The 24,989-nt window shown below is 24.9% G+C and overlaps 1 protein-coding gene across 1 annotated transcript; it reads left to right on the top strand.

The window, feature by feature from the left end:
• Positions 1 to 1,941: 1,941 nt before the first annotated feature.
• On the top strand, positions 1,942 to 18,129 carry LOC129609454 (juvenile hormone esterase). The gene is made up of 7 exons (XM_055521367.1): positions 1,942 to 1,948; positions 16,098 to 16,936; positions 17,013 to 17,226; positions 17,290 to 17,471; positions 17,541 to 17,679; positions 17,739 to 17,871; positions 17,931 to 18,129. The coding sequence occupies exons 1-7, from the start codon at positions 1,942 to 1,944 to the stop codon at positions 18,127 to 18,129; spliced, it is 1,713 nt and encodes a 570-aa protein (XP_055377342.1).
• Positions 18,130 to 24,989: the final 6,860 nt, after the last annotated feature.

The following is a 24,989-nucleotide window of genomic DNA, read 5'->3' as shown; positions in this document are numbered from 1 at the left end:
ACTATTATTTGGCATCAATTTTAAATAAACGCAATAAAATGCAGATTGCATTTTTGATAAAAGTTTGAATTATCTTTGTTGAATTTCCTCGTATTTTTCAAATGATATTAGTTATTAATTTTCCTTTGGCTGGCATCTTTATGAGATATAGAAAACTTCTATTTTAATTTGATGACAAAGTTTTCCATTAATTTGCTTCCAAATTAAAATTTATGTATAGGTTTATGTAACTACATTCGTCTCTTACAATGGAAATACAAGTTGGTTCTGAAAATTAATTACAAAATCCCTGGTACATTTCAAATATAGTCTGCTATATGTAAGTTTAATTTTAAAATCTAAAAAAAAAAATTAAGAAAAAAATTTTGTGTTAGAAATATTTTAAATTTTTTTTTTATAAGAAATGATTTTGATTGTTAATGAAAATTTTATATGAAAAATTTTTTTTTTTCGAAAATTGACTTCGTAAAAAAAAATTTACAGGCCATTTTCATATTGAATTGTGTTTTTAATTAATTAGTTGTAAGATCCCGAAATGTTAGTTCCGTATTTCATCGCTCATCACGCAAAGTAAAAATCATTGTTCATCACGCAAACGAAAAAATTTGTAGCATTTTTAGCCTAGTGTCGTAAAAATTTAGCCTAGTGTCGTAACGAATTGTAATGCACCTACACCTGTAAGCAAGAATAAAAATTATTTATTATTACGTTTGTTTGTATGTAAAATTTAAACTGATCTTAACTGAGCAAAAACAAAATTTAAAAAAATAAAATGTGGACGTGAAAACCTTTGGCAACTACTTCTTTGGCCAATTTTGCAGCCAACAACAAAACTCAATATTAAATTGACCATGTGTATTTTATTTTTTGTAATTAGCACAAATTTAAATTTTCATTTCCAAATTGGAAACATACTTAACCCATATAATTACAAAGAAAATTTAAAGAATAGTGAGTACAGTTGATAAAACCAGGTTCTATAACACTCAAAATCACTTATCTCTCAAAAATCGTTCCATAACTATTGTGATTGACAAAAAAAAAAAAAACAAAATACTGTTATAATAATCCGGAAGTTTATTAACTTAAATTTGAAAAATTTAAACAAAAAAAAAATAGCATATTTTAACCACCCTTTACAGCAATTTTATTCTATATATAATGAAATATGCGGTATATACAAGCTTAAACATTACAAACAGTAATAAATCAAACACTAGAAGGACAATGTACATTTAAGTATAATAGTCACTTCACTTCACATAAAACAAAACAAATTCTCTCACGCTTTACTCAATTCTAAAGGACCTATTACTACATATCGTATATTTGTCAACCTATAAATATTTTATGTTTTTTATATTTCTGAATCTAAATTCTATATTTACTATTTATAAATTCTGTACACTTATATTTAAAATTTCGTAAAAAAATGAACTGGTACTCATATTAAAAGTAAAAAAAAAAAATATCTGCTTATAGTTATTTACTTGCTTTTATATTTTTCATTTCTTAATAAAAAATTATTATTATCCTTAAATTACCACAAAAATTTCCTCCTTTTTTTCCACCCATCATTATTATCATCATTTAACTAATACATCTTCCACACTACTGACACTTAATTAAATATCGAATCAAAAGTTTAATACAAGCTATATTCTTTGAATGTGTGAATGAGAAAGGAATAATAATTTTTCAAAACAAGAAAAAAACATTCATTTCCTTTTAGAGTTTTGCCCTCTATTATCATTTCTTGTCATCATTTTAATGTTTTAAAATCAAAATGTACTCGCTAACAGTATAAAAATAAATCTCAAATTTTTTTTGCTAAATTTCTTTTTTTTAAATAAAAATCAAAAAAAAAGGAAAAGCATACGTTAATTTTCCACCCTTCATTTATCAATTCGATTGTCCTATGTAATAACTGACATTTTTAACATGACTGGTAAGTGAGTGAGGGGTTATTAGAAACTATCATCAATATAGACAGAAACAATAAGTTTTTATTGTTTTCGTTCTATTTTTTTTTTTAGTCTCTCATTGTACGACAACAGCACAGAATTTGAATCATCATCAATAAAGTTACTCTTTATAAATTTTATTTGTACAATTATAATCGATAAAATACAGTAAACCTTAAAATAAATGCGTGATGTAATAAAACATTAAAAGAAATTTGATTTAAGCACTTTCCCTAAATACACACGAAATTTGGTTGTTAATAAAATAATTTGTTCATTTAGTTAGATATACGAGTATTTAAATAAATTCAAAATTTGAATGCGGCAACCGCAATTTACAGAGTTTTTTAGACCTTACGATCGAAAAGAATGAGATATACGAGTATTTTTAAATATATTTAAAAAATAATCTGAAATACCAACATGAAAAACCATAATAGCAAAAAAGCTCCCTATAATTGGATAAGTGTAAATTCAAATTTCAACTTTAGAAATTTCGAACATGAAACACTGATTGAATACAAATCATGTTTGCTCAAATTTTCGTTGATCCAAAACAATTTCAATAAAAAATTACGCCATGTTAAAAGACGGTTTACTGTACATTGATCTTGTGCTTATTTACAGTTTTAATTCACTGTTATTTTCCCATTTTGTTTAATTTTTTTTTTTTTGCCTTCATAAAGGCAATACGACACTTTGTTGTCAAATAATGTTATTGATGTTTTTAAAATATAAGTACACAATAAAAAAAAAAAAAGAGTAAAAATAAAGAAAAAAAAACACCCTCAAACAAATCAGAAAAAAATATTATAATCTCATATTCCATAGAGTTTATTTAACGGAATCATTAACGAAATTATATATACATAGGTGTACTTTTTTTATTTTTTACAATAAAAATTCAAATTGTCAAGTATTATTGCTGTAAGGCTTGACTCAATTGTTTCCAATTGTAACATTTTACTGTCGCATTTTGTGCTTATTTTATTTCTAGATGATTTTAAAGCACTTATCTTTTTCAATATGTGCATTTGACTGTATGTGTAAATTTGCTATTTTCATTTTGCATTCAAATGTATTTTAAGCATAAGACAAATTTAATAGACTAAGCAGATTCCTTTCCGTAGCAATATAGGATGGAAAGGTAAGCTATGTCAATCTACTAACTACTTCCTTCATATGTAAAATAAAATAATTAATATTTTATTAATGTTGATGACTTATTAATTACAAGAGAAATTACCAAAGAGACTTGTTATATTCGCGACATTTTATATAGTTTTATTTATATTATAAACTTTAAGCCATGAATAAACTCTTTGATCTGTTATAGTCTTCCTAAAATTGAAAGGTTTTATGGTAAGAGGGATAATATGCTAAGAATAATAAGTAAAAAAAACAATGAAATTCACTTAATTTTCACCAAATGACAGTTTTTTGACATTATATTTTCTATTGCTCTTGTTTGTTCCACTGTCATTTGTACTCTATTTTAACCATTTTTATGTAAACAATATGAACATTTTACAAAATCTTGTAAAATGTACTTCGGTTTTTTGCTAATGAGAGAATTATTATAAAACTAATCATATATATACATAAGTGCTTTACTAATTGACATTGACAGTAATGTTAATAAAATTATAGAAAAATTAAATTCATTTAATAAGTTCATTAAATCAATTAATCAACTTCAAGACCGAATAATACTTTTATATTTAAATTTTAATTCACATCCTCGCTACATACATTTAACTACACAATACACTCCAAATATACACAAATTGCACATTTAAAAAAAAAATTAAATAAAGTGAAATTTTATACTTTTATAAACCTTTTGTAAAACATAAATATTAAATATCCTTTTTTTTTTCTCATAATGTCCTAATAATAGCGCAATAAGAAGAAAAATAAAATATAAAAATACAAATTAACTTATATCCTTTGTGTATATATTTGTTTTATGTTTAACCGTTACAAATTTAATTCAAATTACTACACTGCTTTAGCACGTTAAAGGAGAAGGAGTCAGAAAATAATTAAATGAATATTACAACAATATTTTTGATCAACTTAAATTGTTGTAGTTGTGGCCTGAACTTTCATTCTATAACAAATTAAATATGTAAATACTTGTACATTATATAGATTAACTGTAAATAAATACGTCCACACACTCTATATACTAAAATGATATTATTTTCTTGTTTATTTGCACAATAAAAAATAAAAAATAAAATCAAGGATTACAAAAGGAAGAAATTTTTTTTGTTGTTATTTTTATTCTTGTTTAAATACTTAATTTTATACCACACAGACTCAAAGGATTTTTTTTTTTATTTTATTTTTGTCATGGTTATACAAAAGGCCATCTTTAATTTCAGACTTCTGTTGCATTCTCTATTTTATATTCCTATATACATTTCTTACGTTATTTATCGTCAATATAAGCAAGTCCCTATATCTAACTGAATTTTTATAAAATTTTATTTATAACATAATAAAAATACAATATTCATGATGAGCATGAGACTTTATAAATAACAGCTCTTTTATGGATAATATCAGGTTTCATTAGAAAACAAAAAAAAAAAATTGATAAAATAATTTGCTTTTTGCTCTTCTACATGCTCATCTCATTATCTTCAAAATAATTCCTGGAATGATGAGATGAGATTATAAAACAATTTTTTTTTATTGAAAATTTCCTTTCAAATTTAACGCAAATATTTAATTTCTTTTCATGTAATTTTCATAATTTTTATAATAATAAAAATAATTGTAGAAGGAAGAAGAAAATATCCTTTTAAAATGTAATTCCGTTAGACTGCAATTCCATGTACAAATTTAATTATATAATAAAAGGTGACTTTTTTCAAAGTTCACTGCACAATATCTTATTATCCTTTAAAGGGACGAGGAATCAATAAGTATTTCTCATTCTCTTGTGATTCAGATTCTTGTTTACATGCAATCTGCTGATACTCACATAGCCGCTCTAAACCTTCTTCACTCTTTTCAAGCAAAATATGGAGGGAAACTAAAAACCTCGAATTTGGATCGCCTATACTGTACAATTAATTAAGCCAAAAGTAATTTCTAACATTATGCTTAAACTAAATATTTCTAATTTATTCTTTAAACAAAAACATAAGAAGAAAGAAATTTTGCTACTACAGAATAAAGATAACGCTTAATTAATAAATTATTTTCAATTAAAAATCATACAAATTAAAGTGGCTAATTCTTAGTCAAAAACAAAACATGGAAAATATTCAATTTTATGATAAAATTTTAAAATAAAAATAGACCCAAAGGAATGAATTTTTAATTCATTCTGACTAAAAAAAAATATTAAAATTCAAGGCTGCAATTACCATTTGGGTATTTTTAATTTAAACAAATACACAATCTTAGATCCTTTAATTTAAAAATTTCTTATTTTTCTTTTCAGATAAGTGCACACTTATTCTGATAAAATAGACAAGATGTCAAACCTCTTTTCTGGGGTTAACCGCAAATTATACCTTTCCAAGGATGTTTATTTACAAGTATGGTCATACTATAAGAAGATATTTAAAAGACCTTTAGAAAAGGAATAAAAGGAACAAGACAAAATTTTATATTTTGCCTTTTTACCTTATTTTAAATAAATTATAATTTTTTCTTTTTAGATTTTTGGGAACTTAAAATATTCTTTTACATTTTCTGAAAATTTTGTTTCGTAACCTTTGAATGTCTACTAATAAAAGCCACAAAAATAAACGTGTGTAATCAAGGTAATGTTAAGCTATGTATGTATATGTATACCAGTAGGTATGTAAGAATAATAAGTAAATCATAAAATCATATTGTCATGATAATGATATTATAATAAAGTCTTCTTTTATTCCCTTAAAAATGATAGTCTTTATTTAATTGTAGCTACCGATTTTCTACCAGAAAATCCAACAAAAAGACATGTGTTTTAAGGCTACCCTCTAGTATTTGAATTTTATGAAAGCAATTGATAGCAGAATAATTTTTTGATTTTATATTATAGAAAAATATAAAGATAAAGAAAAGATTATAGAAAGTTAAACGCGTGCTAAAAATATAGGTGAAATTTACTCACATAAGCACACGGATACAACATGTTATGTACATGTATGTAAGTGTAAATGAGAGGGGGTACACTTCATTAATAATGTAATTTATTATCCTCCTTTACATTATCTATCTCTATTTATTATAATATAATACATGAGTGCAGAATGATTCCTTTGCAATTTTACATTTATAATGCACCAACGAATGTGCATACATATATGTATTTTATGAAAAGTCATCAATATTTAATTACAATACTTTTATAAAATTAAAATTGACAACTATAAAAAATCAATTCAAAACCCCCTTAACACCTTTTCAAAAATGTCAAAATGATTCGATTCTTTCAAAAAAAAAGAGGTTCGTTCTTTTCTTTGCATATTGTTTGTCAATTTTTTTGTTTTGTTACACTACTGGTATTGTTGTTATCTTATGTCACAAATTATTGATTGATGTGTCAAAGTTTACATCAATATACTTTATGTTATATTAGAGTGGGTCATTTATTTTTAATATAAGAGTCAACACAGAGTTATTTTTAAAATAGGAGACCGCATATGGAACCCTAAGTTTTATAGGAATATTCAAAGCAGAAGAGTTAAGTAATTACTTTAAAAACCTCTTACATTTATTGTAAAATCAAGTACATTACAACATTTCTATTAAATATTAAAATAATTATGTTTTCTATTGTAAAATTTGATTTGCTAATTCAATATGGACAAAATATTTTAACTCTTCGTGTAAAGATGCATTGAAAATTAATTTTATGTTTGTATGTATTACTGTATTATATTTGTTTTACTATCTACTAACTATTTTTCATTTAATTGAATTGATAAATTTTGTAGTTAGAAGACTGAAATCAAAAAGTTTTGTGTAAACAAAAAAAAAAAATTAAAGTTTTCTGTAATTTATAATTGATTTGTTAATAAACAATAATTTTGGAAATCCTTAATTCGTAGGCTCATAGAATAAAATTATTTATCCAGCGACCCACCCTAATATGCATAACATATACACACTATCATTACAAAAATTTATACCGATACTATTAGTAATTGTTATCATTGTTATTATTATTATTTCTTTCCATATTTACAAGCCTAAATTTTTATTATAAATCGAAAGGCAAATTATAATATAAAAATTCAGTATTAAGTGATAAATTCGAAAAAGAAAATATTTAGGGAATATCAATGTTTAAATCATTGGATTTAATGATTTCTTTTATTTATATTTTGTGAAATACTTTAAATGTCAATCTTAGAAAAGAAAGGATTACAAAAAGAAGATGATGACGATGAGAAAGGATATTTTATCCTCCGATATTTTGTGTATATTTTTTGGTAAATCATTCATTTATAATATGAACCCTATCATCATACATTATTCAATTCCAATTTAATATGAAGAAGCAATGTGAAATATTGAAGAGTCAACATAAATGCAATTGAATTACAAAACCATAATCTCGTATGTTTTTAATCTAGATCGAATTGTTTAAAACTATATGCCACATTACACAATTTATTTTTATTATTAACTCTCTATTAGAATTATGTAGAATTCTATTAATGTTGTCTAGTATATTGTGCTGTATTTATTTTATTATAAAAATTTGCACAATAAAAACATCTGGATTACATTAAATTACAAAACTATTAAATGGCAACCTTTCATTTTTGCAGCATTATAGAACCAAGAATAAAATTAATTTTACTGACTCTTTGATAAAAATTAGAGGTTATATTTCAGAATAGAAAAATAAATGTGTATTTGTTATTAATATATTGATTTTATGTAAATTTTTAACTTTTTATAGATGCTTTATTTATATAGTGCCGATTTATTTAAACATATAAGCTATATATAGACGAAAGAGTTTTATAATTTTAGAACGAAAGATTAAATTAAAAAAAAATCCTATATTAGAACACTTACATTTCATTGATTTATAAGTCGACAATCGTGAAATCGAACAAATATTGGAAAATTTTTATCACTATAGCTTACTGAACAGCTAATTTTTATTACAATGTACCAATAATGATATAAATTTTAAAATCAAATGAATAAAAATTCTTCAATAATTACTTTTAAAAATTAATTATTTAAAAAAGACTAAGAACTCTATACCAATGTTGCCTCATTGAAAAGAAAAAGTGTAATCAATTAACGGATACCCAAGGATATATGCAACTTAACCATACTCAATAAAAACTTACATGTTGTTACAAATTTGTAAATCCAATATTTGTCCTTAGTATTCAAGTTTTTGGAACGTCAATTTTCATTTGTTCCTCATGACAATGAGTCTGAGGTAAAATATTAAGAGGCAGTTTTTTGTGTGGCTAAACAGCTCGATGCGATGTGTAGGTAAACAGCTTAGTTGCACTTTAATTCAATAATGCACTTTCGTTTAATTTTCCAATCATTTACAATTGAAATTTTGTTGTTTGCAAATGTTCTCTTTTTAATTTGGTCACATTTCCCAAATTAGTCTTCTTTTTGTTTATTCATCTTACACCTTATTAGCTTTACACCTATATTTGAATTGAGCCTTTTTCCTAATTCCATATTTTCGCTAATTCAAAAAATCTATCTAAAGAATTTGAAGTTATTACACGAACAAAACTGTGATTACTCAAATTTTGTAAATTTTTACAGTATGAATTCAAAAATATGAACACTAAAAAATACAGAAAAGATTAATTTTCTAAAATTTGTAAAAGTAATAAAAAAACATATTACTTACCAGATCTCTCTCATTGATTTTATTTTCATTAGAACAACAGGATTTGATTTTCATCTAAGATAGAAATTTCTTGTTTTTTATTTAGTGTTGTGAAAAATTTTTATGCCAAGCAAATCTTTTTCCTCAAGAAAATTCATGTCATCCTCCAATAATTTGATTTCAGTTTCCATATCCGTCGTATCTGGTTATGAAGTATCATATATTACAAACTTTAAATATAACATTAAAATTATAATAAATTTCTTTAATTTTTAAATCACAACTTGAATATTGTGCAACAATATACGAAAATAATTAAAATTTATAATTTATAATGACACCTTTTATCAAATTTCGAAATCTGTTGAGCAAAAAAAACAAAACCATATATGTACATCTATATTAAGACTTTGACTTCAAATTATAATGAGGTTTAGGGATGACAACTACAAAAAAAAAAAAAAAAACAATTGTATTAACAATTCAATGTTCTTTCAACCGTAAAAAAGTGCCTCCTAATATTTACAACTAATACCCTAGCAAGAAAAAAAAAAAAGGCCAATTTTTTGCATTTTAATAGGAAAAATATGAAAATTTCCAACAAAAAAAAATTATTACTATCCTTACTTCATAATTTAAGACTATAAAAAAAAATATTTTAAATAAAAATACAAAACAAACTTTTTTTCTAAAAATTCAAAAAAAAATGTACTAGACTGACTCGTGCCACACATTTTTTATTTGCCTGCATAATTCCATACATCACTCAAAAGATATTCCGAAAAAAAAAAGTTAACTTAATTTTTTTGTTTTATCTACTCTATTCAACTTTTACCCCAGTTATAACTAAAAGAAAAATTTTTTTTTATCAATTCACCTTAAAATGCAACTAATTCTACTGAAATACATACATATGTATAGTCAAACACCCAGTCAACCCAAATCCAATTTAAATAAAATTAAATTTGTGTGTACGTATGTATGTATAGATGAATTGCAAGAATTCCTCCTATATACATTAACTAAAATCTAATTAGAATTAAAATTGAATTTAAAGATCGCATGGATCTTGTACAAAAGAACGCTGTCAGGGCTGTCGATTGAAAATGAATTCAAATTTTTAAAATTTTTAAGTTAAAAACATGCAATCAATTTTTGGTCAAATATTCATTGACAGAGAAAAACAACAGTTTATGTTTAGTTATTTATTTAACGCAATACCCTTAAACTACTTTTAAAAGAATAAGGTGGTACTAATGTCTGGTTCTATTGAAAAGGACATTAATTTTCTATGCGCGTACATCAAATAATTCTTACATTTCAATAATATTAGATTTTAAACTTAAATCGTAAGATATTCTACATAGGTCATTGGATTACTAATCCAATACAATCTTAATTCAGACGATGGACTTGCGCTCACGGGCTGAATGGGGACATTTCTTCGATAAGTTAACTACTACTTTGTTAACTACCTTTAATGAAATCATAAATTCGATATTTTAAAAATTTTACTCTCTTTCGTACAGGCAAACCAATATTACATAAGTAAGAAAGTATTTTAAGTAGAATCAAAATTTTATTGCCTTGCAATTCTTCCAGTCCAGTTTCATCTGTTATTTTTATTCTCCATTATATAAATGAAACAAGCTCAACGAACAGATCACTAAAACAAAAAACTTTGTATATTGTAATTAGTTGATTAGAATCGCATTAAATAGCTTTAAGGCAAATTTGTACCATTCAAAATTAAAATTCTATTTATATGTAATAGGTGTTATTTTTAGATTGCAAATGTTATATCATGAAAAACTACAAAAAAAAAACTCAAACATATCACAAATATCAGTTGTTATACCACAAGAGTAAAGTACACCAATATAATAAGTACGACTTTTGTATTTTAGAATAAACCTCCTCTTATTTCACACATAATTTACTTATAAATATTTTGAATGTTAATAAAGAAGGCACTTTTAAAATGATGTTTGAATAAATGATCATAATGAAACATAAGCAATACAAGAATAAAAAATGTATGTATGTATAGGTGAATGTATTATAATATTGTAATTATCAAAAGTTAACGGTTAGGGGAAGCGTTATTGTAATAAATTGTACAAAAAAAAAATTTCATTTTATTTTTAATTATAGTTTTTCTATCTATTGGAATTTTCTATTAGGAAACTGTAAAGGAATATTTTTATTTTTTTTAATTTTCACTTTTCCTTTGCTAAAATATGAGGGTCTAATCAGACACCTATATTATTATTTATTTTCAAATTCTATGGTTATCTTACTCACATTTATGTGTATATATGTACGAGTATATTCACTTCCCAAGTGTTAGCGTTTTTTTTTCTCATTTACATTGTTTAAAAATTAATTCCCTGTTGGAAATTCTCTATTGTATATCTAATTAAATGTATAACCTAAAAATGAATAAAAATCTAAATTGTAAAATAAAAAAAAAAAATAAAAAAAGATAAAGTAATTTAATAGTTAGCACACGACATTACGTGTAAATTTATTAAATAATAACTCTATATTATACGTACCTAACATAAATTTAATATAATGTTTATATATAAGTGCATATAACATGGATTTCAGTACAGTTAATTTATTGGGCATAATGGTGATAATGACGATATGATGATATCTAAAAATAAAAAAAAAAGAATTTAATTTTTCAAATAATGATGACAGACTGAAAATGTATTTTGAATTGCAATCAGTTTAAATATGATTAACATGACACGAAATTTAATGTAGATCATCTAAACGTTAATATGAGTATACAAAAGATATTAGCAATTATTAGTGAAGTCAAGCGAAAGTATTTAGGAAATTTTTAATAATTCAGATATTTTAAATATCATGAACACTAAACAAGAATAAGTTTTTTACTGTCTTAAAGTCTTAGTGAGTTTAGAATTGCAAATTTACTATATTTACCATACAAAATCAAATTTCAAATAATAATTGGAGTTCTTAGTTAGCATGTGAAACAACGTTGGACAACCAATTTTGGTGAATTCCCACAGAAAAATATAGAGTATGTAATTAAATTATGTTGCAGCATCACTTACAACTTCATGTTAATATCACTTTTGATTTCGGCACTTTCTTCAAAAATTAAACAAAATCTCTGCATTTTTTTTCATGTGTATGATAAAACGATTCATTGATGTAATTTTTCATATTTTTCATGTGTGTGATAAAACGACATTACGTAAATAAAACGATTTCCTCCTTAATTCAGATATTTTCAATTATTATATAGGCATGTAATATGTACGTGCACATCTTAAGTATAAGTCGGTGGGTTGCCATATGTGGAAAACGTCGCCAAAATTTACCTTAATTTAGAACATAAATTTGACATACATTAAGTATAAATTATAATTTGTTATAATCGAATTGTATATTGATTTTGAGCCCAGTTAAACTCTTTAGTCCCAGTCAAATCTTTTTTATACCCTGCACTTCGTGAAGGGTATATTAACTTTGGTATGGAGTTTGTAACTACTTGAAGGAGTCATCTGCGGTATGGACATATATATATATTCTTGCTCAGCGTAAAATTCTGCGTTGATTTAGACATGTCCGTCCGTCCGTCCGTCCGTCCGTCCGTCCGTCCGTCCGTCCGTCCGTCCGTCCGTCCGTCCGTCCGATCGCACGATAACTCAAAAACGAATAATGCAATCGACACCAAACTTTCACAAGTTGCTTCTTTTGTGCCAAGGACGAACCCTATTGTTATTGGACCAATTCGGACAACGGGTTCGGGTAGCTGCTATACAACTCAAAGAGTTTATTTTAATTATTTCAAAAACTAGTAAAGGTACAAATATAAAATTTTGTATACATGTGTCCAATTATATTCTACACATGCTCTAAAAATTTTAATGAGATAGCTGCACCGGTTCGGGTGGCTGCCATACAACTCCAAAAGCAAATTTTTTATATTCGCCAAAATAATAAAGTCAGATTCATGAAACTTGGCAGTCATGTGTCCAATTATAGGTCAAATATATTTCTGAAGTTTTACAGGAATTGCTTGACAGGTTCGGGTACCTGCCGTACAACTCCAGAAGCTAATTTGAAATATTTGGAAAAATAATAAAGTCAGTTTCATGAAACTTGGCAGTTGTTTGGCGAGTTATAGGTCAGATATATTTCTGAAGTTTTGGTGGAATTGCTTGACAGGTTCGAGTAGCTCCCATACAAGTCCAAAAGCTTATTTTAAATATTTGGAAAAATAATAAAGTCAGATTCATGAGACTTGGCAGTTGTGTGTCCAATTATAGGTCAGACATATTTCTAAAGTTTTGGTGGAATTGCTTGACAGGTTCGAGTAGCTCCCATACAAGTCCTAAAGCTTACTTTAAATATTTGAAAAAATAAAAAAATTAGATTCATGAAACTTGGCAGTTGTGTGTCCAATTATAGATCAGATATACCTGCGAAGTTTTAGTGGAATTGCTTGACAGGTTCGGGTACCTGCCATACAACTCCAAAAACTAATTTTAAATATTTAAAAAAATAATAAAGTCAAATTCATGAAACTTGGCAGTTGTGTGTCCAATTATAGATCAGATATATTTGCGAAGTTTTAGTGAAATTGCTTGGCAGGTTCGGGTACCTGCCATACAACTCCAAAAGCTAATTTTAAATATTTGGAATAATAATAAAGTCAGATTCATGAAACTTGGCAGTTGTGTGTCCAATTATAGGTCAAAGATATTTCTGAAGTTTTGGTGGAATTGCTTGACAGGTTCGAGTGGCTCCCATACAAGTCCAAAAGCTTATTTTAAATATTTGGAAAAATAATAAAGTCAGATTCATGAAACTTGGCAGTTGTGTGTCCAATTATAAGTCAAAGATATTTCTGAAGTTTTGGTGGAATTGCTTGACAGGTTCGAGTGGCCCCATACAAGTCCAAAAGCTTATTTTAAATATTTGGAAAAGTAATAAAGTTAGATTCATGAAACTTGGCAGTTGTGTGTCCAATTATAGGTCAGATATATTAGCGAAGTTTTAGTGGAATTGCTTGGCAGGTTCGGGTACCTGCCATACAACTCCAAAAGCTAATTTTAAATATTTGGAAAAATAATAAAGTCAGATTCATGAAACTTGGTAGTTGTGTGTTCAGTTATAGGTCAGACATATCCGTGAAGTTTCTATAGAATGGTTTCACAGGTTTGAGTAATTGCTATACAACAATGAAAGGTGCAGGGTATAATTCAATCGGTTCATACCGACTGAAACGTTTTTACTTGTTTACATTTTTTTTTGTACATGAATACGATTTTTGAGTTTTTTAATGGGTTCTTAAATTGATTTAATATCTTGAGCATTATAAAAGTAATTCTTAATGATTTAATCGATTTGATTCCTAAAAAAAGACAAAAAATATTTTTGAAAAATATTAAAAGAAAATTAAAATAAATGTGTTATACCTTCATTCTTTCATATCTGTTTGCAACTCAATTTCGGATTGAAAATTAATGTCATGAACTAAAACAGCTTTTATCAAAAAAAACCAATTGAATTTCAATGAAGAAAATTATCTTTCTAAAATAATTTTTTTTTTTTCGATATTTTGAAAATTTTATAATTTTGAAATATGTATACATGTATATATGTATGTAAATATGTATATATGTATGTACTTTCTTTTTTTATATAAATTGAAAATATTTCAAATTCTGCATGCTTAATTAGAAATTTATATAGAGAGTTAGTTAGAGAGTTTATATTTAGTACGTAAGCATTGAATGTACTCGTAGATTAAGTGTAAACTTGAGATTAAGAGATACGATTAAGATTAAATATTAAATATAATATTTGTGTTTTAATGAAATTCATTTAAATTAATATAAATTAAGTATAAAGTAAAATTTGTGTTATGATCGAATTGAATAGTGATTCGGAGCCCAGATAAATTCTAGTCCCAGTAAAAAATTTGTTTGATTTTTTTTTATAAATACGTTTTTAAATTAATTTTAACTTCTTGCACCTTGATTTAATTAGAAAAAAAAATTTAAATACAAGTCATATAAAGAAACAAATAAATTTTTTTTACTGATAAGTTTTTATTGGTAGCCCAATTATTTTTAAAAATTTCTATAATCAACCCATAATATAATCTAAATTTATGATGTGTTTTGATACAAATTTTTAAGAAATTCACATAATAAATTTTATTTTTCCATACAGCATTTTAATTAACATAAATTAATTAATTAAATATTATTTATAAGTTATACTTTTACTTTCCTTTTATCGAACAAAATAAATCAATAAAATATTAAGTTACATTATTATAAATTTAGTTTCCTATGATAAAAATTTCATCTAAGTTTATCATTAATCTTCTTTCAATCTAACGTACTATCGATTTCTTAAAATTCGATCAATTTATAATTCCAATTTGTTCATATTAGACTTATCTCTTATTTTATAAGAAAATTGTATCTAAAAATGTAAATGTTTATATTTGACATAGCAAAGTGTGAAGAATAAAAAAATTTAAACCTCTGTGGGGGGGCTTAAGTAAAATGAAATCATTTTTTTCTTATGCGAAATTCGAATTAAAATAAGAATGCTTACATGAACATAAACTCTTAACAAATGAAACTGTTATATAGACCTGACATTCTCTTTCCACAATTTAAAGTGTTTTGTTTTTTAGTTTACGTTTTACGTATTCTCTGTTTTCATTTGCATACATGTATTTTATTATACACTCATTTTTACAATACAATATATTGAACTGAAAATTTTACTTTTATTTCGATTTAAATATCACTTTATCGTCACGCCAATGTTATACTATATACAAACATATATATTTATTGATTTATTTTCCTGACCACTTTGTCACATTGCCAGAGTATCAAAAACTACTTACACAGTCTCTTTAACAGTTAAAACTTTTCATTTCTTGTACTAAAATTTTATCATTTATTTAAAGAGTTTAGAAAGAGAAGGTTTTTTATAATATAAATAAGAAAATAAAACAAAAGTGAAATAAAAATATTAGTAAAATTCGAAAGCAAATATTTATTGAAAAAGAAAATATAAAAATTTCTTTTCTCCCATAACATTCTCTTATTACCATACACGCATGGCATACATATTGAATTCATATAAAAACTAATGTAAACTTTTAATTTAATTTCAGTTTTCTTGTTAACGCGACAGTGAAAATATCAATCACATTTTAAATGAAATCGATATAAAATCGATATAAAATCGAATAATGTTTTATATAAAAATAACCAATATTATAGTGATTTTAATTGTTTTTCAATCAACGAGCGGTAAAAATAATGAAATCATAGGGAATGTAAAAGATTTAGCAGATATTGAAATTGTAACAGCATTAGGTAAAGTACGCGGTACATATTTAACATCACAAGCCGGTAGAAATTTTTATGCATTTCGTGGTATAAGATATGCACAACCGCCAATTGGATTTTTACGTTTTAAAGCTCCGGTAGCTGTCGAACAATGGTTTGATATATTTGATGCAACAAAAGATGGACCAATGTGTCCACAAGATGGTACAACAACTGATGATATGTCTGAAGATTGTTTACGTTTAAATATTTATACACCTGATCTACCAAGATCTGATTCTGTAAATGAAGAAATTAAAAAACCAGTTATTGTATTTTTACATCCTGGTGGATTTTATTCATTATCGGGACAAAGTAAAAATTTTGCCGGACCACATTATTTTATGGATAGAAATGTTGTTTTAGTAACATTAAATTATCGATTAGGATCATTAGGATTTTTAAGTACTGGTACATTAGATTCTATCGGTAATTTTGGTTTAAAAGATCAAGTAATGGCATTAAAATGGTTAAAATTACATATATCACGTTTTGGTGGTGATCCTGGATCTATAACATTACTTGGTTATGGTGCTGGAGCAATGGCTATCAGTTTACATATGATTTCACCTATGTCAAAAGGTTTATTTCATAAAGTAATATTAATGAGTGGTTCAGCTACTGCTCAATGGGAAATACCAAAACATCAATTACATTTAGCACGAAAACATGGTGCTTTAATGAATTGTACTGATCATAATACAATGGAATTAGTAAATTGTTTGAAAAAAGTAAATTTTAATAAAATATTACACATTACAGTAATAGAATTTAATTTTAATACAAATATATTGTTTCCATTTTCAGAAAGATGCTACAGAAATTGCTAGTAAACAAAATGAATTATTCGAATTCGGAAAATATAATCCATTTTTAGTATGGAAACCAGTTATTGAACCAGATTTAGGGCAAGAAAGATTTCTTGATGATGATCCAATTAAATTATATCAACGCGGTAGATTTATGAGAATACCAATAATAGCTGGTGTAACTGATAAAGAATTTGTTGGACCTGCAATTGGTAAAATTGAATAAATTTCTCGCAATGAAATCAAAATTGAAATTTCAAATTTGCAATTTTTAGCAATTTTACAAAATGAAACGTTACGTAGAGAAATGGATGAGAAATTTGATGATTTAGCTCCAATTTGTTTCCTATATGAACGACATACTCCAAGATCTAATTTAATAAGCAAACGTATACGAAAGAAATATCTTGGTGGAGGTTTATTACATCCGGAACGTTCATTGGAAGGTTTATCTCAGGTATATGTCACTTCTTAGCTCATTCATTTAATTTATTTTTGAAATTATAAAGCTTTTTACGATTTTTAGCTTTATGCTGACAGTCTTATTGGATTCGGTGTACATCGTTTTGTACGATTGACTGCAAGATTAACTAGAGTTTTTTACTATCAATTTAGTTATACCGGTAGATTTAGTCATCTATATTATCCAGAAGATAAACCATATGGTAAATATTTGATTTTTTCAAATTTCTTCAAAACAAAATTTATTATTTGTCTTATTCAGGTGCTGTTCATCATGATGATTTAATGTATCTATTTACACAACCATCAATAACATCAATGTTTGCTGATGATGATCCAGAATATCGAATGATGCAAAAAATGACTAGAATGTGGGCAAATTTTGCTTATAAAGGGTGATTTAACAAAAAATTAATTCAATTCAGTTTATGAATAAAAGTTTACATATTTGTAGCGATCCAAATAAAAATAATGATGAATATTTACGGGCAATGAGATGGAGACCATTTAATTATAGAGCTGAACCATACTTGCGTATTGGAAAAGATTTACAAATGGCAGAATTTTTACATCCTGATAGATTTGAGTTATGGAAAGATTTGTTTCCATTGAATTGGTTACCGCCACGAAGAGGAATTATTGGTTTCGGTTAAATATCTTATTGATATTAATAACTTTCAAGCATTTAGAGATATTTTTATTTATTTTAATTTATTTAACTATTTATTTATATATTTATTAAGCTTTTTAATAAAAAATTTAAGTAGACTGATGAAAATTCAATGCATTTTTTAAAATAATTTGCAATTATAAATTTAAACAGCACCCGTTTTTTCACCACCAAAATAATGGAACTGTGAAAACTAATTATTTTTACTGTTTGATTTTTTGGATTTGTTAAAACTATTAACTGAAACGAAATTAAAAACTTCAACGTTTTCAATTAATCTATTGACCGCAAAAATTTTAAATGATTTCCTTTGACACTTTGTAAAATTTCTTAATTATATCGAAAATACCTAATTTATTCCGGTTGAAATATGTATGCTAAATGCTTATAAAAGTCTTGGTCAATCAAATAGTGATATAATCTAATAAACAACAAACTTGAATACAACAAGAAATTTAAATACAACAAACTATTTGATCAAAATTAATGTGATTTAAGAGTCGAAAAATCGAAAAATTTTGCCTAACACAGCAATTAAATTTTTTCTAAACGTAACTCCCGATATACATCTATTCCAATCTCGAAAACTTTTTTAAAACTTCAAAGCAATGGAAACCAAGAGAAAAGAAGAATTTCTGCAAGCATTGCAAATGAAAAGTTCGCAATAACTCAATCAACGTTTTTAAATATTTTGAAACTTAAAAAAAAAAATTAAAAGCAGATGCTTTTAAAATCGAAATCTGATTTCAATATTGTCTATTGTAAATGTTTGTACGTATGTAAATGTACATGTATACATATTTAATGTGCATAAATAAATTTATATACGACTGATAATGAACATTATCCCTCCGAACAACAGAAAAAAAGTAAACAGATAGCAGAGTTAAAAAAAGAACTATAAAGATCGCGTCTTCGAAACTGAAAAGGTTCAATGTGATTCAATTGCTTTTGTTTTTTTTTTCTTTTTTTTTTTTACAAGTTTTACCTTTGATATACGAAAAAATAAATTTTTTTCCCTTTTTCTCGATCTCTGAAAATTGATGCTGTTATTTGTGCTTTTCTTTGCTCTTTTCCTTTTATTTTTTGCTCGCCAGATCATCATATGAATACGGATGGTATGTTTACTTTCATTAGAACTGGTAAAAAAGCAGTGGAAAACATGAGGTGTGTGCGAGTATACCTTTTTACCTTTGTAGTTTGTACCTCAAATTTTTTTTTATATTTTTTTTTTTATTCAACGAGGAAGCAACTATGGAATGAATTTGAAATTTTTTTTTGAATTGCGCAAAAATGATCCTCTCACAAAGAGTATACGATTTTTATACATACACTTATATACGAGTTACAAACATGAGTACGTAAATGTATGAAAATGTAAAACGGTTTTCTTTTTGTTTATTGGACTTTTTATAGTGCTATTCATCAAAATTTTAGAGCGCTTCAGCATACCGTTTGGCACACTTTTTGTGTAATGCACGCGTGAAATTCGATCTGTGTTAAGGTGAGTTTTTAATTTAATTTTTGTTTTTACTTTTCCATATTATTATATTGATTGTGGCATGCATTAATTTCTTTTTGTATTATCTTCTTTATTTATATATGGAATTTTATCCGTATTTTATTGGGTAAGCAGCAATTGTAGGAACTCTAAAATGAAAAAAATATAAAAGAAATAATGTAGTGAACAATTGAATAAAAGGATAAAAATAGACGTGAGTTATCAAATTAAAAACGATTTCATTAACGTCGATGCTATTTTTTAAGTTCATTATTTAAGGTCTCCATGTGTTCGTCTGGAGACTGAATTCACTATTTTTTGTTTTTTTTTTCTGATCTAATATTATTTGCTTTTTCTGTTTAATTTTCTTGAAATATTATGAACTAAAGATTTTATATCAAGAATTAAGATGTTTAGATATCAAAGAAAAACCTTGAAAATTTCGAGAAGACAAAGGAGAGATGAAAGAAACATTTTTCAAAACAATAAATCAAACATAACAGCGCAAAACAAAATTTTTCAAAAATACATACGGTGAGAAGCACTTGAAGAAATTACACAAATATTTAGATATTCTTTATCTAAAAATTTTAAAGCAGAAAAAGATGAATGAGTTATGCTTCTTTTTCCAGGAAACTAAACGAAAATATATAATCTGTGAAACTCGATTATTCTATTCTTGAATTGGTGACAAATTTAATTGACAAATTTAGAAAAAATTTGAATTTATAAGTGAAATCTTGTTTTAAAAATTTTCAAAATTCAAATAAAAATACAAACTAAAATCGGATATGATGTCGGTAATTTCAAGTATTTTAATTAATTAAAATTATATATTTTTTTAATAATATTATTTTTCCACTCTCAATATTGAGTTTTAAACAAACAAATCGACAGTTCTTACACCAGCTAAAGCTAATTGTTAGGTTCTTTCAATTTTAATAATGTCGGGAAAATTTAACAAAAAAAACTAAGTATATGATTACAATATAAACTCACTTGGTTTAATATTAAATTCAATGTTCATTCACTATTAGCTTCCTTATTATATATACTTATATGTATATCTAATAATATAAAATCTACAAAATCACAATAATAGATTTTAATAACAATCGCGATATCTATCAAATTAAAGCAAACATACGCATTCCACACTTAATGCTCATATATAAAAATATTGACGTCTGACAGACGTCAACAAAATACCCACAAATTAATAGTGAATTAATGATTATCAAACTTTCTATACTTTTATACAAAATAAAGGAAAATTAAGTATAACAATAGAATATTTTACTATAGTATGAAAATTGTTAGAATATTAATTGTATATATTTATATATATTGAATTTAATATGCATTAAGGATACATCAAAAACATTATACACTACATTCTATTAGGATATATACGGTTTACTTATACTAAAATATGAAATGACGATTTTATTTGATAAACGGCCATTTGTAATTAAGTATTTTTTTTTTCCTGTTATGCATAAATTAATAACAATGCTATTTAACTATTTGCTGTCTTATATTTAAGTGCACATATGCACATCTCGTACATTATGCATAATATCAAAATATCAAGTAAATTTTCATACATACATGACTTGCACCCAATGTACACATTATATTCTAAATTTTGAATAATAGTTTTACCGTTTTACGTACAACACTAAACGGTATCTTCTTTTTTAGAAACTATGTTATTGTCATCAGGATTGTAAAAATTCACTTCCCCTTTTTTCTATTTAATAGAAAGTAAATATTTTGTAGTGGGCTTCTATTTTGGTTAATTTACTAGAAAAAAAAAATACAATACAAAAAAACTACCTAATAATGACCATAAACATTGAAATTTACTCAAGCGAACAATGTCCTTTTAGTCCTTTTTTAATAGTTTTACACTACTGAATTTGAAAACACTTCTTCTTTTTTTTTTTTGTACAACACTCAACACTATATGAATTTTTATAGTTTGTTACAGACAATAATGATTAGACCATGACCAAAAAAAAAAGAGCAAAAAAAAAAATATAAAATTTTGGTTTTCTATTCATTTTCAATAACAAATTTTGTGGTAAACCTTAAATCTTAATGTTTTAATGTTAATTTTTATTATACATAAAAATTTTTATGTTAAGCAATTTTCTTTTTTTGTTCTTTATGAATTGGGGTTCCTTTTTGGTTTTTTTTTTTAGAGATCTAATATTTTTGTGCAATATTGAATACAAATAATAAGAGGTTCGCTCTTTCACATTTTGTAGAAAATTTTCCAACATGAATTGAATTAAATGCTAATTTCCTTATTATAAATTATTAATTGAATGGAAAAAAAAATTGGGAATATCAAAGGGAATATTATCAATAAATTATAAGAAGAATGTCAATTAGGAAATTTATTACTTTTTACTTTAATTAAATATTCATAAAAATAAATATTTTATTTTGTGTATTCAAAACTTCTGTTATTTGTTTTTTAAATTGTTTCAATTGTAATTTTTATATTTGTTTCGGGACGTTAATGTCTCTGAAAACTCATATGGTTCAACGTGTGACCTATCATTCTCATTTGTTTATTTAAACCTGAGTATTCGATTGAATTGCTTTATAATTCAAAATTAAGCTTTTTGTAAGCAATAAGAAAATCATAAACAAATCATTCTTTTAAGATATTAACAAATCATTTTAAAATCGTGAAAATATTGCACGTTACAACTAATCAGTAAAAAATTTAAATTATTTTTAATCAGTAACTGAAAATTGTTTTAAACAAATTGGAAAAGCTTTTACAACATAAAATTTTGTACCCAAAACTAGAACTCAATTTTATGTATGTCACGGTTTTCAATTTACAATTTATGATTCTCACTATTTTTCTATCTAAAAATTTATGATTCTCAATCTTGATGCCTCTAGCATTTCAAACATTCGTCACTTATTTTCTAATCGAATAAGTTTTCTTCCCTTATTTCAATAGTTTTATTAAATTCCGAATAATTCGATTAATTAGGACTCAAATAATTTTCACGATTTCCAGTTTAAATAATATTAATCATATTTCAAATTGCATCTGTAAGAATACAATATACAATAATTTTATTTTCTTCATTTTTGTTAAAAATTTTCACAAAAAAAAGATTAAATAAATTTATAAATAATTAAACTTTTATCTTTGTTCCAATTATCTGCAAATTGATAAGAATTTTATATAAAAGCATTGGCATAGATAAATAAAAAATTTTCATTATTAAACAAAATTTCAAATATTTTGACCTCCCATAAATTCGTTTTAAAACTTTTTAAATAAAACCTTCCCAAAATATCTATACAATAATGCAAAACTGTATTGTATTACGTTAACAAAAAACTAAAAATAAAAAAATATGAACCACATATGAAATAAAATCTGTTTATCTTTAAAAAAAAAATCCTTTCTGTAGAACACAATCATAACAAAATGATCTTTTCATATGAGTAAATATTTTTCATTTTAAAATGCGATTGTTATTTTAATTTTTTCATAATTTAAAGAACAGGTTTATTTTACAATATTAAATAATATGTGTATTTATTTACATATATAATGTTCACATATTATATACTAAGCATATATTTGAATTTAAATGAGCAACCCACTCGAAAAAAAAATTATCTTATTACATAAGCATACATATACACACATTATGCATATTCTAGCGATAATCATCATTACTCATATCAATTAACATAAAAAATTTAAAAACTCCACTTTTATAATAAACAATAAAATAATCAGAGGAATAAATAAAACAAAACACACAACAGACCCCTGATCCTTTTAAAAGAAGAACCAAAAATTATATTGTACTGAAATCAGAAAACAATTAAAACAATATGTGCCAGAGACATACAAAATTTGATCCCAACATTTTTACTCCTTTTTATAGAAAACGAAAAAAAAAAAAACAAAAACAGAATAAAATAATAAGAATCCAAACAAAAGGGAATCCTTTTGTGTTATACTTAATCAAAAAAGTAAAACAGAAATTTCATTTGAATCGTCCTTTTTTTTTCTTAAAAGTAAATTAAAATTTTGTTTTTTATTAACAAAAGAAAACAAAAAACTACTACGTAACTTAAAGAATATTACAAATTTGGTCAGAAGGATAACCATTACGATTATTATGCAAAAAAAAGAATCTCTTTATATAGGTAAAAGAATTGTTTTCTTTCTTTTTAAATTAAATTTAACTTTTGTTTGGAAAAAAAATTTCTATATTGAATTTGAATGAGCCTTAAAATGAATAAGGTCTAAAAATGTATTAAAGGTCTATTAAAAATCATCTTCTCCCATTTCCAATATAGAAATCTAAACAAAATTTACATTTATTATGCCAATTTAGACAACAAACAACATTTTCTGTAAGATAAAAAAAAATAATAAAAATGCTGAAATTTTTTAAAAAATTTCCTTTCAAAACAGATGGGCATACACGTACTACTATTATAGAATTTTTAACGGAGTCCACCTGTGAAATAAGGATCCAATTATTAAATTTCCGTTTTAATCCTCACTTTTTCCAATTTCTAACTTCTTTGTACAAGAAAATTTTCTAATTCTAAAATTTTCATTTAATATAATAATAAGAGACGTACTCGAAACATAATTATTTGTATTAAAAATTTAAGAATTTTGGTGTCTATTTGCATTACCAAACATTTGACATATGCAATTATAATAATAAAAATAAATTCCATAATAAATTCCAACAATTTGGCCTGTAAGATTTAAAATCAAAATAACACGTATTTTTTTTAAATTGCCTAATACATTTAATTCATTTAAATATATTATGTAACATAAATGATATGACTAGGTACAAATTATAAATAACATCAAAATTAATCAGAAAAAACTATTAATAAATTATTAATAAGAGCAGACAATATTTTGATTATTATAAATAAATTATAAATAATAAATACAATAAGCTTATGATCGTTCAGTAAATACCAACCACTTTAAATATAACATACAATTATAACAATAAGTATTATTATTATAACAATAATAAAAATTTCTTAAAAACAAGTGCATATAACAATGAAAATCCTTGAAAAATAAAAAAGCATTATCATTTTTTGAGACCTCCTTGAAATTAAGGATCATATTTGTACTTTAAGTACAAATGTCTTACATCAATAAAAACGAAGGAATTTCAAGCCCCCAAAAAAATTTTCTTTTTTTTTTTTCATACATAAAATTATTTTTATCCCAGTTGGAAATAAGGGAAGAAGTATTTATTTTTTTTTGTATTGTTCAATTTCAGTTTTCTTCTTCAATACAATAAAAA

This window comes from Condylostylus longicornis, unplaced genomic scaffold (genome assembly GCF_029603195.1).
Source record: "Condylostylus longicornis isolate FDR11 unplaced genomic scaffold, ASM2960319v2 ptg000039l, whole genome shotgun sequence".
NCBI lineage: Eukaryota > Metazoa > Arthropoda > Insecta > Diptera > Dolichopodidae > Condylostylus > Condylostylus longicornis.
The sequence above is the reverse complement of the archived record's forward strand: the minus strand, read 5'-3'. Positions and strand labels throughout refer to the sequence as shown.